The following is a 19,114-nucleotide window of genomic DNA, read 5'->3' as shown; positions in this document are numbered from 1 at the left end:
TGAAGTCTAGAATTCAATTCAATTAATAAATGAAATTAAATCAATTAATTGAATCAATTAAAAAAGCACACTTACCTTCTGTTTTACAATAGATACTAAGGATCTAAGTATTCTAAGGCAGAGGAATGTTAAGGGGTAGGCAACTGTGGTTAAATGACTTGTTCAGGGTCACCCAGGTAGGAAGTGCCTGTGGCCATATTTGAGCCTAGGACCTCCTGACTCCAGCTTTGGCACTCTATCCATTGTGCTACCTCGCCAACCCTTAGTATTCAATTTTTAAAGGATTGTTTGTTGGTACCTAGATGACTCATTGGACTGAGAGCCAGGCTTAGAAATAGAAGATTCTGGGTTCTTTACTGTGTAACCCTGGGTAAGTCACTTAACCCCCCTTGCCTAGCTCTTATAGCTCTTCTGCCTTAGGACCAATTGACAGTATTTATTCTAAGACAAAAAATTAAAAAAAGATTTCTTAATTTCCTACTATATAGAGTTCAGTGTTCAGATATGTGAGTCTACAGCCAACCCACAACTTCCAAAGGCAGTTTGCCGATTCTCTCCTTATTACCCTAGGCAAAAACCTGGGTAAAATTCAGGAATAGAGTTGGAAGACTTTTCTTGTGTCACCCCCAAAGAGTGAGAACTTGATCTCCATTTTGGAGAGAACTGAGTCCAATGATTATATTCTATTATGTTTCTAGCATTTAGAACTAAAAATCATCCTATTACAGTTGTTTTTCTCACTCCTTACCCAAACTGCGCTTTACTGGAGGAGTCTGCAAATGAGAGCATCTTTCTTTGGAATCTCCATATGTCCAAAACAATTGTCATTTTCAGAAAATATTTAATAATAGACTTCTTCTGAAATGGTGCAAAAATGGAATGGAAACTTCTTGTATAATAAGCACTCTCATAGGGCTCAGCCACAATGTGCAGATAGAGTTTGAGTCTCAGGGGCATTTAGACAGCTTATCAACACATTTCATGACTTGAGACATTCTGTAAATTTAAACCAGAACCAGAGTTCCTTTTTTCAGCCAGTACTTCTTCAAATATTTCAGAGTCAGGATTTTATCATTGTAGGCTCTGTCTCTACGAATGCTTTTGCTTTCACACTTTAGCAGACAATTTTGTGACTTTCAGAAAAAAATACACTCCTTCACCCCAATGCCTTACACAAGTGGAATGAACCTTCTGCTAATGAACCTCTCTAAACTTAGCTAAGCAAGCAACAGATACAGAATCTGTCATTAGACCCAAACAAAAAGCATATTTAAATAAAGTGTAGTAGCCTGGATTTGTATAACTGTATTTATACTAGAAGAATTCTTTTCTCTCCTGTCCTCTCCTCTCCTCTTTTCTTTTCTTCTTTTTTTCTTCTCTTTTTTGAGTTTAAATTTTCTTTTTTTAATCTGAATTAAATAATCATCAACAAATATTTCAAGATATTAAGAAGGAGAAAATAGATAGAGTTAGAAACTGGAAGCAAGAAGATCTTTTAGGTGCTACCTAGCAGCCTGCATGTGTTTTGAGAAAACATGATGAATGTTTTAAATATATATATATCTTATATCTTATATATATCTATATATATCTATATATATATAAGATAAATATATATCTTATATCTTATAAATATATGTATATATTTATAAGATCATCTTTTATAATTTTCATATATCAATTTACTTTAGAAACTTGAATTTTTAAAAAATCAAAACTGATTTAATGAACATAAGGGACTGCTAGTAAAATATTTCCTTTATAAATATAGACCAATACTTTTTTATTACCTTAAAGTTTTTTAAAACCTTATATCTTTTCTAATATATACTTAATAACCACCATCACCACTAGAAAAAAATTAGCTAAACAAGCAAATAAAAACATTACATGTAAAAGTACAAACTCTTCATTATTTACTAGCTCTCAGTTCTAAGGCAGAAAAATGATAAGACTAGTCAATGGGGGTTGAGAGACTTGTTTAGGGCCACATAGTTAGGAAGTGTCAGAAGTCAGATTTGACCTCCAGACTCCCCCGAGTCCTAGGCTGACTCTCTATCCACTGAGCCATGTAGCTGCTCCTATAATCTTATAATATTTAAAAAAATATTTTGTTTCTTAATTTTTTGTTTTATATTTCACTAACACCAAATAACATGAGCATTTTCTTTGAACTGCCTGGGGGCAAAGAGAGGTTAATTGACTTGCTGCTAGTATGTGTCAGAAGCAGGACTTGAATTCAGTTCTTCAAACTCAGAGGTCAAATTGTTCTCTATGTCTTTATAATCTTGAATTAATTAATTTACTCTGGAAATCTTTGGCTAGAAAAATATTCCGAATTGAAAAAACATGGGAACATATGGCCAATTTGAAGATGACCACATTTGATTCTAATTTAATTATAAATTTCTAATTCATATTCTTAGTTTTAAGTTTTGAAGTAAATAGGGACTCGGGGTTTAAAGAATTTTTTTCTGCCACTTTGAAAACAATATTTAGGACATCATTCTAATTAGAATCATTAGATTTGTATTTTTTTAAGTGCTTTCAAACTAAATCTGCAGGTTTTTTTTTGTTCCCAGGTTTTAAATTTTAAATAATAACAAGTATTTGTATTAAATTTATGTTTTAGTTGTTGAGAAACCAGAGATTTCCTGCTTCTTATCATCATGCTGTTGAAACAGTTGTTAATATGCTGATGCCACACATCACTCAAAAATTCAGAGATAATCCAGAGGCTTCAAAAAATGCCAATCACAGCCTTGCAGTTTTTATAAAGGTGAGTACATTGTGGTTGAGTCAAGTCAGAAAGTATTTATTAAGTGTATACTATGTATCAGGCACTGCATTGGGGATAAAAATACAAGAAAAAAGAAAGACCTCCCTCTCCCTCCAAGGAGCCTACATTCTAACAGGAGAAGACAATATATAATAAAGGGAGCCAAAAGTTGGGGAAAATCCTGAAATTCAGGAACAAAGCCAGAATGGGTTGATGAATGGTTGGATCCTTTCACAAAATGGCGGATCTAGAAGGAATACACCAATGAGAGATGAGGGATTCAGGAATGGAGGGAGGTTCGGAGATAAGAAGACTGTGGGGAACTGAGGGAACTTCTACTGTGGGAAGACAATTCAGCATGATGCTGAATCTGGAGAGTATAAGCAGAGCCAGGAGAGGAATTGTGTTTTCTGAAGAATCATCTCCTTGTTTTCCCCAGTATTTTATTGACTAGTCAATTCCTTCTTCATATAGGTGAGCACTGGATAGTATTTAGTATGTCTAGATTCATTTTAATTAAATGCTAAGTTATTAATGCTAAAAAAAAAAAGTTGAAAGATGCTCTTTAGAAAATCTTTTCACCTTTTTTCCCCCTTGCTACAGAGATGTTTCACGTTTATGGACAGAGGCTTTGTTTTCAAACAGATCAACAATTATATCAGCTGTTTTGCCCCTGGAGATCCAAAGGTAGTCTCTGTTCTTTGTCTTTCCTTGATCTCTGGAATTTTCTTTTCTCCTCTCATTCATATTTAGAAATCCTTTCATTTCTCTCATTCATATTGGAATCTTCTAGAGATTGAAGTCCCCTACTAATCTTTGATAGACTTTTGGGGGCATGGAAAAAATAGAGGGAGAGAACAGAAAGAATGAATTTTTCTTCTTATCATTTAACATAATAAAACCACAGATTTTCAGCTGGAAGGAATAATTGAGCTCATGTGGTCCAACTTCCTCAGTGGAAAATGAGGCTCAGAAAAATTAAATTCCTAGCCCAAAGTTAAATAAATAGTATACTGGCCACTGTGCCATACCTTGAAATATCACTCTATTATACCACAAACCTAGAAATAGATATTTTCCTTAGCATGTAGGACCTTAGAGATTCCAGATTTTAAGACTGTATATCACTACTCCTAGACCTAAAAGGCCATAGTGGCTGAGGGGTCAAGTGCTTTGATTTTTAGAACAATTTACTCCAGTGATTCTTGGGCTAGTAGAATAGTAAAATCATTTCCAAGAGAGTCAAAGAGATGAAGACTGAGGGTGCCTGCTTCCAGTACGCATTCTTATTTAAGATGGTCAGCAAAGTATCCAGTGAATTACTGAACTTCATTATTTACAGCTAAACCATTTTCATTGCAGACTCTTTTTGAATTCAAGTTTGAATTTCTGCGTGTAGTGTGCAATCATGAACACTATATCCCTTTGAACTTGCCAATGCCATTTGGAAAAGGCAGGATTCAGAGATATCAAGGTAACTCATTCCTCAGCCGTGCTAATGTTAAGTAAAAAATAGATATTTATTCATGATGTGGGGAAAAAAATTCAAATATACCATTACGAAACTTGAACTTTGAAAGTGGGCTCGATAGCTTATAAGGCCAGCTGCTCCCTTCTCTCCCCCAACCCCATTAAAAACTGAAAAAGAATTGCATCAGTAGAAAATTGCTGCATTTAAAAATATTTTTAGGCAATGAATTGAGTCGGCTTATCGAACAATAAGTTAAACGTATGGCTGAATGTAACTTTTTTCCTTTGTAAATTTTCTTTGCTTGAATAACCAATATTCACTTTACTCATGGAAGCTTGTTTTTTGTTTGTTCTACTTTATTTCCTTTTTTTCATGACTTAGCTTTTCTTTCACCAACTGTGGAGTCACATGACACTCCTATAGGTAGGTGTGAGGTGTGAAGTTTGCTCTTTCTTGCATTTTCCTCCTTTAAAAAGAATGCAAGTCATTGCCAGAGTGTTGCTAGTTCCTTCTCACTGCTTGTCTAGATCTTTCCTGAGCTTTCCTATCAGTTTTTATTCATTTATTTTAGGCAAATGGGATTAAGGGATTTGCCTAGCTAGTAAGTTTCTGAGGCCAGAGTTGACCTCAGGTCTTCTTGACTCCAAGCCAGGCACTCAGTGTGATAACCAGTGACAAACCTGTTAATATTTTACTCTAGTTTGTGCTAGCATCAGGAAGCCCTGAAGAAATGTGTGTTCCTTTTGCCCACCGAGCCATAGGAAATCTAGGGCCTCCCTTTGAAGGAGAGGAAGATTCCAATTTGTGTTCTGACCCAGACTTTAGCTTTTCACATTCCCATAGTGAAGACACCAGCCCTGAACCCAAATAGGATCTCCTTCACTTGCCTTTTTGGGGGTTTGTTTTGACAGAAATATCCAGTGTTCTTCTTTCGTTTGAAAGGACTGTTTTATTCATTTTTGTCTCCTCTGATGGACAGTCTGAAACATATACAATTTTCTTTAGTGGACAAATGAACTACAGTTCATCGACAATTGATTCTTGTCCTCAAGAGTAAATCAGAGTAATCAACCTTAATACAATATCCCAGTCAAAGCATTATTTCTTGTGTTTAGCATCCTTTAAGGATGCCTGTTATGTGGCAGGATATTGATTATCTGTTAATGAAGGAGAGAACCAGATCGATGGCATAAAAGCATAACCTGAAAATTATGTGATTTTGGAATATAAATATAAACAATAAAGTATACTTATTCCAACACACATACAAATGTTCTCAAGAAAGAGAAACTTTCCCCTTTCTTATGCTTGCCCTTTTAAAATTATTTCTTTTCTATCCCATATATAGCTTGTTTGTACTGCTTACTATTTCCTCTATTAGATTATGATTTATTCCATTAGATCTATTAGATTATATCCTTGAGGGCAGAAACTGTCTTTGGACTTTTTCTGTATCCCCAGTAGGAGCTTAATGACTGTTCTTTAATTGGAAATTCTTTAAAAGCAAATATGGCTTCCAACTTTTGTGTCTCTGCCTCATAAAAAAAGGTTCATTATCTTTGAGTATGTTTTCCATGAGACAGCTAAGTGGCTTAGTGGATCAAGTGCTGGACTACGAGTCAGAGGACCTGACTTAAATATAGGCTCAGACTCTTATTAGCTGTGTGAATCTGGGCAAATCACTTATCACCTCAGCCTTATTCCACTGGAAAAGGAAATGGCAACCCATCCCAGTATCTTTACTAAGAAAACCTCATCCAGAGTTAGAAACACTCGGACACAATTGAAAAACAAAATATTTTTCTTAGAGCCACGGTGCCTCCTCAATTAAAGTCTAATCATCAAGTATCTACTGTTTATAGTTGTATAACGAAGTATTTTTCTATCATTAAGCATCTACCGTAAGCAGTGCAGGATGCAAGACATCAGGGATAACAGATTCTTAAGACACAGCACCTACACTCAGGGAGCTTAGAGTCCAGGCCAGCCATGGCGTGGGGCGAAAGTTGGAGGAAAGTTTTTGTAGAAGATGGAATTTTGGTTGAGACTTGAAAGAAGTCAGGAAAGCCAGTAGACAAGGATAAAGAAAAAGGGGACCTTCCATACTTGGACAACAGGCAGGAAAAGCACTCAGAGCTGAGGAGTGGAGTGTCTTGTCAATATTAAATGGTTATGTGGACATTTCCATTCCAATAATGACATAGCCCTAACATCTGGGCCATTTCTGTTTACAACAGAAGAATGGTAAGGGTTCTTATTCTCAGCTTTAAGAAAAAGAATCTTGTGTTGATATATCCTCCAAAGCATACATCCACTCTTGGAGCCTCTGTATCTGTGGGCAGGCTATCAAAGCACTGTTTTCCCCCCTTGTGCAAAACACAGTGTAAACACGTGTGCATTCTTCCTATTTTCATTCTTTTTTTGTTTCCTCATTTTTTAAAAAGTTTTTCCCTCCTGCCATTTTCTTTTTTCTCTTCTCCTCTCCCTTTCTTCTCTTTCTTAACTTTTGAAACATTTACTCTCAGTAGATAAATATTGACTAGTACACTAGAACCACACTTTCTGTAATAAATACAGTAATAGTTTAACCAGACTTATATATACTAACAACTGATACCTTCAATGAATATAACATATAAAAGCAATTTTCAGTCATATGAATTATTTCACTGATGCTTTATAATTTTTTTATCTGTATATTTCCTTTAGATATACAGAGCATAATAAAGTAGAATAATGTAGACTTACGAGTAAGAGAAGAACCTTCTTTTGATACCCTTCTAAGATTTAAAAAAAAATTGTCTAGTAAAATAATTAAGCAATTGTTATCATTGGGTAATTTTTCCTTTCTTTCCAACTTGCCCTGACCCCATTTGGGGTTTTCTTGGTAAAAAATACTGGAGAAGTTCTCCATTTCCTTCTGCAGTTTGTTTTATACATGAGGAAACAGAGGCAAACAGGGCTACGTGATTTGCCCAGGATCACAAAGGTAATAAGTGTGTGAGACCAGATTTGAACTCAGGGAGATGAGTGTTCCTTCCTTAAGATCTGGCACTCTGTCCGCTCTGCCCACCTAGCTGCCCTTAATTCAGCAGTCGCTATTAAATTGGGACATTGCTGGTGACTGCCCATCAATAATTCTATCCCGAAGTGACCGTCTCTGGTCACTCTCTCATGCATCATAATACAAAGGGATCGAAAATCAAGTGATATCTCTTAGTTGTGCTCCCATCCATGTCTCCACCAACACATCCCATGTAAAGCTGAAGCATTTCCTTTGAGACATTAAGTGAATCCAGTCTCCGACCCTGATCTGGTGATTCAGGGTTGATATTCATTAACTCTAAAAATAGTCAGTCTGTAATGATGGACATTCCCTGCTCTGCTTGAGATTGCTGGAGGGGGTAAATCAGCTTTAAGTCGACAGAGCTCAGTTTGTATTATAGATGAGGAATTAAAAATCTCTGGTAATTTCTCAAAAAACAAAAAGTTCATGAAGATGATAATAACAAAAAACAAACATCATACATAAAATTAAAAATTATATTATATTACAAAATTATTTTGTAAAATTATAAAATCAAAGGTGATGAAGGTGATAATAACATTAAAAAGAAATTCAGGTAATAACAAAAAATCAAGTGATAACATCAAAAAAGGTCATGTATGGGGAAAAGGCCCTGAAAGTGATAACATTTTAAAAAGGTCATCCAGGTGATAATAATATTAAAGATGCCATAAAGGTTATTTTAAAAGGTTTTAAAGGTGATAATTTTTAATAAAAAATCATGAAGATAAAAAAAAAGATCACGAAAGGGATAACAACACTTTTTAAAAGGTCATGCAAGTGATAATAGCACTGCCTTCTCTAAATAGATGATGTGTTTGCTTCTCTCTTCTCATAGAATAAGCTTTCAGTTCATATTTGTTGTTAAGCTTGCAGATGGTTTGTTAGTTTGGTTTGTTGTGTGCTGTACATTTTAGTTTTAGCTTCTATTGATCTTGTTTGCTTTTAGAGAAGCATAAATATTGATTAGATGATGAGCGCTTTGCTGCCACTGTATGATTAATAAAGTAATTCCTGATTTACATAGTTCATTAGGTAAGCACCAATTCATATCCACTGTTCACATTTCCCTCTGGAATTTAATAGAGTGCACATTGTGCGAATAATGAGTAAAACAGGAAAGGATAAATGTGGTTGTTAGAAACAGGTGGATATATCCAATGAGACAGTTTATTCAACCACCTCACATTAAATCAATTTTCCTAATTACATGCACATTAACTACAGATGGCTGCTATCCTTCCATTGAATAAAACTATAACAAAAACATTTAAATTTTTTATTTTTTTTGTCATAAAATTGCATTTCTTGTTATCTGGACTATATGATATGCTAAAAATTAGTAAAGACAATGACTCATTAACTTCGAAATTATTTTAGAAGCAATTTCCTACAAAGACAAGTGAAGGATTTGTATTGAAATGAATTCTTCATTCTTGAAAGTTAAGCAAACATGAAAGAAAATTGGCTTCTTTATTAGAGCAGTTTTTTGCTCAATTAACTCAAAGATTTGAAGCTAAATCTAATAATTTAAACCTGTTTGGGCATGAATAAAGTCTCAGTAAGCAAAAGGGGAGTATGTTTGTTTATTGTTTCTGATGGTTAAAAATCATATTGCTTGAACCCTAATTAAGTCTATGTTCACTCTTATTTTAGATCTTCAGCTTGACTACTCATTAACAGATGAGTTCTGCAAGTACCATTTCCTAGTGGGCTTACTGCTAAGGGAGGTGGGAAATGCCCTACAAGAATTCAGGGATGTCCGGCAGATTGCAATTAGTGTGCTGAAGAATCTGTTGATAAAGCATTCTTTTGATGACAGATATGCTTCACGGGTGAGTTTTCTGCACTGGGAGATAGGGGATTATAAGAAGTGTTGGGATTTTTCAGATTTTATAAAGATTTTAGCTAATTATAATTTTTGAATATTCTCTCTCCTCCCCTCTGTTTCCTGAAACCCATAGTTCCTTTTAAGGTTCAATTCAAATGATACCTATTTATAGTATTTCTTTCCTGATTCTCCTTTTTGGTAGTATGTCCCCCCACCCTACCACTCACCACCATGTATTTATTGTTCATATATCCTGCATCTGTCTGTAAACATATTATATCCTGAAGTCCATTGAGGTCAAGGGCTCTTATTTATATTCCCATGGTATTGCATTGTGCCTGGCACATAGTAGGCACTTAATAAGTGTCTGTCAGTTGATTGCTTGGTAAATATTGGCCCTATATAAATCATACTTGTCTAATACTTTTCTGTTAGGTCACAAGATTATTTTATACCACACTGCATTAGAGTATGCTCCAAACAGAGTAATTATTAATTATTACTCTTTTTTTCTTAACAAAAGAAATAAAAAATTCACATTGTGTTTTTCCCTATGTCAATATTTTTTGTCAATAAACTTATTTTAATTTTTTCCAATTTTTATTAATTTTTTATTTCCAATTTTTCAAATTTTCCAATTTTTCCAATTTATATTTCCAATTTTTATTTTTTTAAGTCAATGACATAGAAAGATCCATTTCAATTTGTTTGAAAGCACTATTGTAGATGAAGACGTGAACTGAAAAATTATACTTTTCCTTACTTCGAAAAAACAAATAAAATAGACAAAGTACTTGTCAATTTTATTAAAAAAAGAAAAGAAGAAAACCACATTGACAGTATCCAAGATGAAAAGGGAGACCTCACCTCTAATGAAGAGGAAATTAAGGCAACCATTAAAAACTATTATGCCCAATTATATGGCAATAAATATGGCAATCTAGGTGATATGGATGAATATTTACAAAAATATAAATTGCCTAGACTAACAGAGAAAGAAATAGACTACCTAAATAACTCCATATCAGAAAAAAAGAAATTGAACAAGCCATCAAAGAACTCCCTATGAAAAAATCCCCAGGTCCAGATGGATTCACAAATGAATTCTATCAAACATTAAAAGAACAACTAATTCCAATATTATACAAAGTATTTGACAGAGTAAGCAAAGAAGCAGTTCTACCAAATTCCTTTTAAGACACAAATATGGTACTGATCCCAAAGCCAGGTAGATCAAAAACAAAGAAAGAAAACTACAGACCAATCTCCCTAATCAATATAGATGCAAAAATCTAAAATAGAATACTAGCAAAAAGATTCCAGCACGTCATCAGAAGGGTTATCCACTATGACCAGGTAAGATTCATACTAGGAAGGCAAGGATGGTTCAATACTAGGAAAACCCCCCACATAATTGACCATAATTGCCTCAAATTCATGAAGAACTAAATCAATTGTACAAAAAATCAAGCCATTCTCCAATTGATAAATGGGCAAGGGGCATGAACAGGCAGTTCTCAGCCAAAGAAATCAAAACTATTAATAAGCACATGAAAAAGTGCTCTACATCTCTTATAATCAGAGAGATGCAAATCAAAACAACTCTGAGGTATCACCTCACACCAGCAGTTTGGCTAACATGACAGCTATGGAAAGTAATGAATGCTGGAGGGGATGTGGCAAAGTCAGGACATTAATTCATTGCTGGTGGAGTTGTGAATTGAACCAAACATTCTGCAGGGCAATTTGGAACTATGACCAAAGGGCGATAAAAGACTGTCTGCCCTTTGATCCAGCCAGAGCACTGCTGGGTTTGTGCCCCAAAGAGATAATAAGGAAAAAGACTTGTACAAAAATATTCATAGCTGCTCTCTTGTAAACCTTAGGTTTTTGTGTCTCGTTTCAGAGTCATCAAGCAAGGATTGCTACCTTATATCTACCTCTATTTGGCCTCCTCATAGAAAATGTACAGCGAATCAATGTGAAAGATGTGTCACCATTCCCAGTTAATCCTAGCGCCGTAAGTGTCCTTTATTGCTGCTTTATTTTTTTAGTGGCTCAGTAAAATCTCAGGAAACCACAGTGCTTGGGGAATGAGATGTTTTATAATGATCAGAATTTGCAGGTTCAGTCTTTAGAGTTTGCCCCATCCTCCTACAACTAAAAGGTAGTGGGGAGGCTTGACATTTTTAAAGTACTTCTAACTTGTCAATGTCATGTTGCCTTCGCTTTATCATTTGACTCTCACAAGCATTGAGTTTTTTAAAAAATTATTACATTCACAACATATTATGTAACTCATACATTAGATATTCAGTTATATTTGTTTTAGATTAATTTTAGATTATATCATATATTCTATTATTATATATTCTGTTATATTTTTATATTCTGTTATATTATAAAATATCAAAGTCTGTGTATTACATTTCCAGCAATTCCCAACAGGATAAAGTTATGGAAAGCCCCAGAGACGCTCAGCCTAAAACTAGAGTGACTTAGAGATGCTTGATCATAGGAAAGCAGAAGATAGACTAGACCTGTACAGATCTAAATGATACCATAGGGGACAAGAAGAGATTGATTGATTCTAGTTTCTACTTCAGGCTTTGCTACTTACAACTTCTTTAATAATATTTGTTGTTGTTAAATTGTTTCCATTGTGTCCAACTCTTTGTGATTCTGTTTGAGGTTTTTTGGTAGACATTGTAGTGGTTTTTCATTTCCTTCTCAAGCTCATTTTACAAATGAGGAAACCGAGGTTGACTAGGGCTAAGTGATTTTCTCAACATCACACAGTCTGGTCAGGAAGATCTGAGACTTGGCTTCATTCTAACACAGTATTTGCTTTATATAGACAACATGTCCCAAATTGGGTCACAGAGAGTCAAAAAGTACTGAAATGATTGAACAACAATTAGTGGAAAAGTCTAGATTTGAATTTGGGTCTCCTGAATCCTGGGTCAACTCTCTTACCACATCCTGCTGCCCAGAGAATTGAGTTTTTGGATTAGTTGTATTCAGGTTATTCAAGGTTTTGCTCTATATTATAAAAGACATGAATGGCAAAATGAAAAAGAACATTGTACTTCAGATCAGAAATTCATGGTTCAGTTTCTGGTTCTAGCTTATTACTAGTTGTGTGACTCTGGGCAACCCACTTTATTGTTCTGTTCCTCAGTTTCCTCACTTGTAAAATGAGGCAAAAAATAATTGTACTACTTTACTCAAAGTGCTGTTGTAAGGACATGCCAGAGAAGTATGACTTCAAACAATATGTATCTATTTATAGGATGAGATTTATTAAAACCTATAAATGCTATAATTTTAAAAATTACCAGTCCTCGTGATCGTCCATCTGTTAAAATGCATGTACAGCAATTGCTTTCTCTATAAAATTCTTTGGGGACAGGAAGTGACTTTTAAATATCAGGAAAACAAACTGAGCAGCATTTCATTTGCAGCGAAATGATGATTTCAAGGTCATTGGAGGCAAGTGTGGAGAGAGTTATGAATGAGTCTCCTTTAAATATTTCACGAGTTGATCTGCTCATTGGAAATTGGTTTTCATGCTCTCTGTTAAGAAGATTCCTTTCAAAAAATGTTCTATAATCATGTTGCATAGAAAATCGTTCAGTCATTGCCTCTCCCTTCTTCCTTTTCCAGATTCTACTGGTCTCCTATTAAATTGCCCATTTCCTAGTAGTTCTTTACTAAGGAATTACATTTGGAAGGGTTAGGCATAAAAGCATTGAAAGGAGATTCACAAAACACCTGGCTTCTGTAAACTTGTGCTTTCTTTTAGCTCACGAGTCTTGGTGAAATTGCAGCCTAGAAGATCTCACCCAATGACTCACACTCACATGGGGTCCTTCTTTCACAAGAGGAGAGTCTAAGCTTGAAGAATTAAACTTTGGGAAAATGTAGACTCAGGGACAAAGAGAGAAATGATCAAGAAGGGTAAATTAGCTTATCTAGGTAGATTTTTCAATTGGAAACATATTCTAGAATCTAGATGGATCCATTCAGATAGAAATTCAACTTTAATAACTTCTCTCGAGAAAAGCCAGTTGAGGACCAGTTTGTGGTATAGAGGGGTGAGAAAGAAGACACCTGCCATGTCCTTAGCTTTATTCTGTCTGTAGAGTACAAACAGACCTTGCCTGGTTTTTCTCAATTTAGTCACTCTTAAACATTTAGTTTTCTGAAAATTTTAGTATTGCATTTTAATACAAGTATCTAAATGTGCTTAGTTACTATTTACATTGAAATGAATTCATTAATTTTTAACACATAAAGTATAACACTTTACAGGTTTTACATGTGCCTGTGAGGGATTTTTTGACCATTTATTCTTATTCATTTTTGCACATGGGACCTAGATTTAAAAAAAAAAGTTCTGTGTTGGACAAGGATAGAATTTAGATTCTAAACTCTTTAAAACGATCATATGTCTCAATCTGAAGATATAGGCAACACTTTGTTTTCTTTGAGCTGCCTCAGTGATTTTAAGGAAGATCTGTGGCTAACAGAGTCCAATTTTTAAGAGGAATTATGCTACCCTTTTAGGAATAAACAAATGCCCTTTAAAAATATATCTAAAGTAATTATTAAAACTATCTGGTTCTTACTAAGAAATGGAAAGGTAGATCATTGGAACAAGGCAGACATACACAAACTGTAGTAAAAGACGATAATAACCTCATATTTGATGAAAGCATAAATTCAGATTTGGGGGATATGAAATCAGTATTTGGTAAAAGTTGTTGGGACAACTGGAAAGTAGTTTGGCAGAAACTAGGAATAGACCAATATCTTATACCATTCACTAAGATAAGATCAATATGGATACATGATCTAGACTTAAAAGGAGATATTGTAAGTTAAATTTCTGAACAGAACATATCAGATTTGTAGACAGGATAGAAATTTATGAATCAGTAAGAGATGGGAAGCATTATGAAATGGAAAATTTTGAGAACATTAAGTTGAAAAGTTTTTGTACAAATAAAACAGATGTTGCCAAGATTAGAAGGAAAGCAGGGAATTTGGGGAAAATTTTATAGACAACTCTTGAATAGTGAAAAAAAAAATTCAAAACCTTCTATGTTTTTATCTTTAGTATGAAATAATTTCCCAAAATGTCAGAAAAGCCAGTTCGTTGCAGAACTAAAGTAAAGCATTGTACAATAATTATGTGAGTTTGGGTCTTTTGACATGAGAAATATTGATTAGCCTAGCAAAGTAGATCATTCCCTATTTCTCCCTGCCCCTAAATTAGCAAAATAATATCCATCCATTTGTTCAGTACATTTTTTGGGTTAACTTCTGAGCATATTGCATATTATACATCCTTTGGGGAAAAGAAAAGATTCAGAAAATAATGACATGATCCTGCCCTCTATAGAGCTTATAGACATACATATAAATAAATAGTGTAAGACTTTGTATAAAAAATGAGGAATATTAATTTTAAAAAAGTTTATTTCTGTTGGGTAAATACAGAGTGTCCCAAAAGTCTTAATGCAGTTTTAAGGTCTAAAGAATTTGTTGTAAAATTCCAATTAATTTGGAGAATAGAAACTTTCCTAAGGAAAAATAATTATGTGCTTCTAAAAGTTGTAATGAGTAAAACTCTGTCCTTTGCTCTCATTCTTGATCATTATGGAGCAGAGGCTTTTAAATTGTCGTGTCTTGGACACACTGGACAATCTGGTGAAGCTTACAGAGTCCTTTTAAAAATAATATTTTAAATGCATAATATAGCACATAGGATTACAAAGGAAATGAATTACATTGAAATATAGATATTAAAATATTTCTAAAATGATTTGATAGAACCCAGCCTAAGAACCCCTAATCAAATGGAATAACAGGATGTAGAGAGGCGTTTCTCAGGACCTCTTAATATTTTATGATGATCAGTGTAATATTCAGGCTGGTCATCTGTTTTCTTTTACTTTTGACAGAGCTGGCTTACCTTCTTTTCCCATCATATGTCCTTAATGACTTTTATGCCCTTTTTTGCTTATGAGTTCTCTTCGGTATTAGACTGCAGCCTATTTATGCCCACCATACATCTATCTCATGCCCTTTGAGTTATTTTGCTTCTTGGAAGATTAGGGTATTCCATGATTGACAGCCATTTAATATCATGAGGAAAATCATTGGGTTAAAAATAAGCCAAACAAAGCTATGGGCTTTGGCAGCAGGGAGCAGCCTATAATTTTCCAATATTCTTTCCCTCTCATCCTGGGCCACCTGATTTTCCATTTTCCATACTTGTGTAAGAGAATAATAATAGTTTGCATTTATGAACACGGTAAGTTTTGCAAACTGCCTTAGGAATATTTCTTCTTTTTATTTCTCATATCACCCCTAGAAGGAAGGTATTATCATCTCTACTTTACAAATGGGGAAACTGAGGCAGACAACATATAAGCCAATTGTCCAGGGTCACACTACCAAATGTCTGAGACTAGATTTGAATTTGTTTTAGTCAGTCTGTCCACTGCACCAGCTACCTGCCTCATATTTATACGCTGATAGACTTACTAAGGCTGTCAGGTCAGCTCCACAAAAGGAGAAATCCAAGTCATTTTGCATCCCAAGCTTGACTGTTTAAGTCTTGTCTGTTTTATCTCACCTGATCAAATAAGATATCTGTAAAAGTGACTTGCAAATCTAAAAATACCCTACAAGTGCAAATTGATAGTCTCAAATTTTAGGTATCCCATATTTCCTCTTCTTCCCTCTCATTTCTACTCTCATTTCATTCCTCTTTCTCACTTCTGTTGTTTCTTTCCCCACATTCTCCTACTTAGTATGAGGTTATTTATAGCTTGTTAAAGGGAAAAAAAAGTGCCCTCACACTCCCCAAAATAGAAATATTTTAGGTAATTAGTATGAACTCTTCAATAATAATTATGACTTTTTTCCCTTTTTCTCTCTCTTTTTTTGGGGTGTTGACAGAATGCAAAGGACGAACCACTAAATATGCCAACTACAAATCCATTAGTAACCCCGCAGAAATCAGCAAACACACTGGATAACAACCTTCATAAAGACCTCTTTGGCGTTATCTCCGGCATTGGTAATGCTTTTCACATTGTCTGATTTCCTTTAGTTTTATCTTTCTGCCAAAAATGATCCTCTTTGAATGTCTGAATGAATGAGCTAACACCTTTAAAGAATGAATTTCTGCTTTGAACTTTTTCTTTTTGTTGTCTTAATTGAGGAAAAATATAAAATCTTCCAGTATTAGATAGAGAAATACAACCGATATAAAGGTGCAAGTAAAGCTTTTTTTTTTAGCTTAAGTATACTATTATTATTAATGCCTTTATTTTGTGGTACATTTTCATTCTTTGTTGAATTTTTAGCTCAAAAATATTTTGTTCATGCTTTCAGAAAATTAAGTTTTATTGGGGAAAAGTTCAAAGATAGAGTGCATATAGACTCAACTGAGAACAATAGAATTTTACATTGACCATACAGAACTTTCTGGAGGAAAGAATGAAATGTGACATGAAATTTTGTAAAATATCCTGTAATAGAAAGAATCTAAAATGTCTTGGGTGGTTTAAGGAAGAATCTGCCAAGATTTAAACAGTATATGGTACAAATTACAAATACAAATTAGGTGCCTTCTTGGATGCCAAGAGAGAAATCTATTACCATGCCAATCCATTTCTGCTCGGACCTTAGCTAGAGAAATAGTTTTTAACACCTTGTAACTAAATTGTCACGCACCCATTTTTGTAATCTCTCTCTTTTTCTCTCACATCCCAATCTGGATTGATTTAAAATTGTATCATGTCTTTGTTTATGAAAATACTTGTTTTGTTTTGTAAAATTTGGAATAAATAAATAGAAAATAAAATATCTAGGTAACTCCCTCCCTCCCTCCATTAGAGAAGGCATCAAATGACAAAAAAAGGTACATGTGTATAGAAGACTCTGTCGAGCTTATTTCTCATTTTCATAGTTCTTATTTTCCGTAAAAAGGAGAATTGATTATGTCCTCCTATCCATTCTGATTCTTTTGGTGGCAAAGGTCCCTCCACATGAGTAATTCTGTGGCAAACCAGAGTCCATGATAAGAAAAGAAAAATAGAGCAGCCATAGGTAAAAAATAACTCAATTGTATCAAGGCTAGTATTTCCACCCGGACCCTTTAAAAACTTGTCTTTGAGAAGCCTAATTTGTTGTTATCAGCCATCCACATTTTCTCGTGTTCTGCCAGTAATCCAAGTGACTTTAGGACCCGTCCTGATGTAGGTTAGTCACTTTAGAATCCTTACTGACTTGTCTACAGAAAAAAGGCAAATGATAGAAATGATGAACAGATGACTGCAGGAAGACAAAATGCCCTTAGGATTAATGTGATTCTCTTCTCCAGTTCAGAACTCAGGTAACATCATCGAATATTAGTTTTTACATGAATTAGCATGGTTAAAGTTCTTTGAAAAGCTTCAAGCACTTCCTTCTATGTACTTATAAAGTATTGATGCCAGGTATTTTTGAAAGCACAGCCCTTGCCATTCTTCTGTTTTAGAACGGATATGAACATAGAAGGGAAGGATTTTAATAGAAGGGAAGAACAACTAGGTAGCACCGTGGATAGGGCCCCAGACCTGCCCTTGGGAGGACCTGGGTTCAAATCTGGCCTTGGATATTTCCTTCCTTTCCTTGGATATTTGGGATAGTTTTGTGACTCCGGGCAAGTCACTTAGACCCAGTTGCCTAGCTCTTACCACTTTTGTCTTAAAATTGATACTAAGACAACAGATAAAGTTTAAAAAAAAGAAAAGAAAACCTTCAAACACTGTGTGTGTGTGTGTGTGTGTGTGCGCGTGTGCGTGTATGTGCGTGTGCGTGTGTGTGCAATGCTAGCTCTTATTGTTTTTTGAGCAGATGGGTGGCACAGCATATAGAATCTTGGTCCAGGAGGTAGGAACACTCATCTTCTGAATTCAAATCTGTTCTCAGGTACTTAATAATTGTGTGACCCTGTTTAAGTCACTTTAACCCTGTTTGCCTTAGTTTCCTCAGCTGTAAAATGAGCTGGAGGAGGAAATGCAAACTGCTCTAGTATCTTTGCCAAGAAAACCCCAAAAAGTATCATAATGAGTAAGGAATGATTGAAAAAAATGACTGAACAACATTATTGTTATTAGCATTAGAAAGGACGTCAGAGATATAAGCAAGCCCACTTTTTCATTTTGCAGTTAAGCTTTGGAAAGGCTGGCTAAGATCACACGACAAATTAGTAGAAAAACAAGAATGAAATGCTGAATTTCTTCACTTCCCAAGATATATTGTTGGCTTTTGTAAACTCTAAATTTGAAATATCCTTTTCTGAGACGTTGAAGTTTGAGAGGATCATCATTTCAGATTGAGATCCAGAAGGGACATCAGAAGTTAATTAGGCAATCCTCTCACTTGACAGGCTGAGAAACTGAGCCTTAGGGGGTGAAATTGCTCCCCTAAAATTGCATAGTTAGCTAGAGAGCTGAATTTTGAACAGACTCCTTCTCTTTTCCCCATACTGTACTACCTGTGTGCTGACTTTGGTGCACTTACTTGGGTCTTAACTAAAATGATTTGCCCTGAACTCAGTTGTTTTTGAATTCTACATTTTATAGGAAGTCTCTGATATATATATATATATATATATATAATTATATTTGTATGTAATATAATATATCATAACATAAATTATATAATAATATAACAATATATACTGTTTATAACAATAAACAATATATTGTTTATTTTTATATTTATATATCAGACGTATAGATTTATTTACATATTTTAAGCATACACAACTACAAAAAAACTAAATCCAAAATAATTAATCCTTAAATCATTTATTTCCTCCACTCGCTTAGCCAATTCGCAAGCTATTTTGCAGTCAGATCTGAAACCCTGAAATTGGAACTTGTTCTTTTAACTCTGTGA

General features: G+C 34.5%; 1 protein-coding gene across 9 annotated transcripts in view; it reads left to right on the top strand.

Annotated features, from left to right (window-relative positions):
• The window catches only part of DOCK9 (dedicator of cytokinesis 9), a 115,344-nt gene that overhangs the window by 18,563 nt on the left and 77,667 nt on the right, over positions 1 to 19,114 (top strand). For 5 of the 9 annotated variants that reach the window (XM_056806981.1, XM_056806979.1, XM_056806977.1 and 2 more), the window contains exons 15-21: positions 2,633 to 2,779; positions 3,383 to 3,466; positions 4,142 to 4,253; positions 4,632 to 4,673; positions 8,974 to 9,152; positions 11,055 to 11,168; positions 16,121 to 16,241. In XM_056806981.1, coding sequence (XP_056662959.1) covers positions 2,633 to 2,779; positions 3,383 to 3,466; positions 4,142 to 4,253; positions 4,632 to 4,673; positions 8,974 to 9,152; positions 11,055 to 11,168; positions 16,121 to 16,241 — 799 coding nt within the window. The remainder of the gene's footprint in view (positions 1 to 2,632; positions 2,780 to 3,382; positions 3,467 to 4,141; positions 4,254 to 4,631; positions 4,674 to 8,973; positions 9,153 to 11,054; positions 11,169 to 16,120; positions 16,242 to 19,114) is intronic. The other 4 variants (XM_056806982.1, XM_056806978.1, XM_056806985.1 and 1 more) reach the window with 1 other exon arrangement.

This window comes from Monodelphis domestica, chromosome 8 (assembly GCF_027887165.1).
Source record: "Monodelphis domestica isolate mMonDom1 chromosome 8, mMonDom1.pri, whole genome shotgun sequence".
Classification (NCBI taxonomy): domain Eukaryota; kingdom Metazoa; phylum Chordata; class Mammalia; order Didelphimorphia; family Didelphidae; genus Monodelphis; species Monodelphis domestica.
This window is presented reverse-complemented; position numbering and strand designations above follow the sequence as displayed.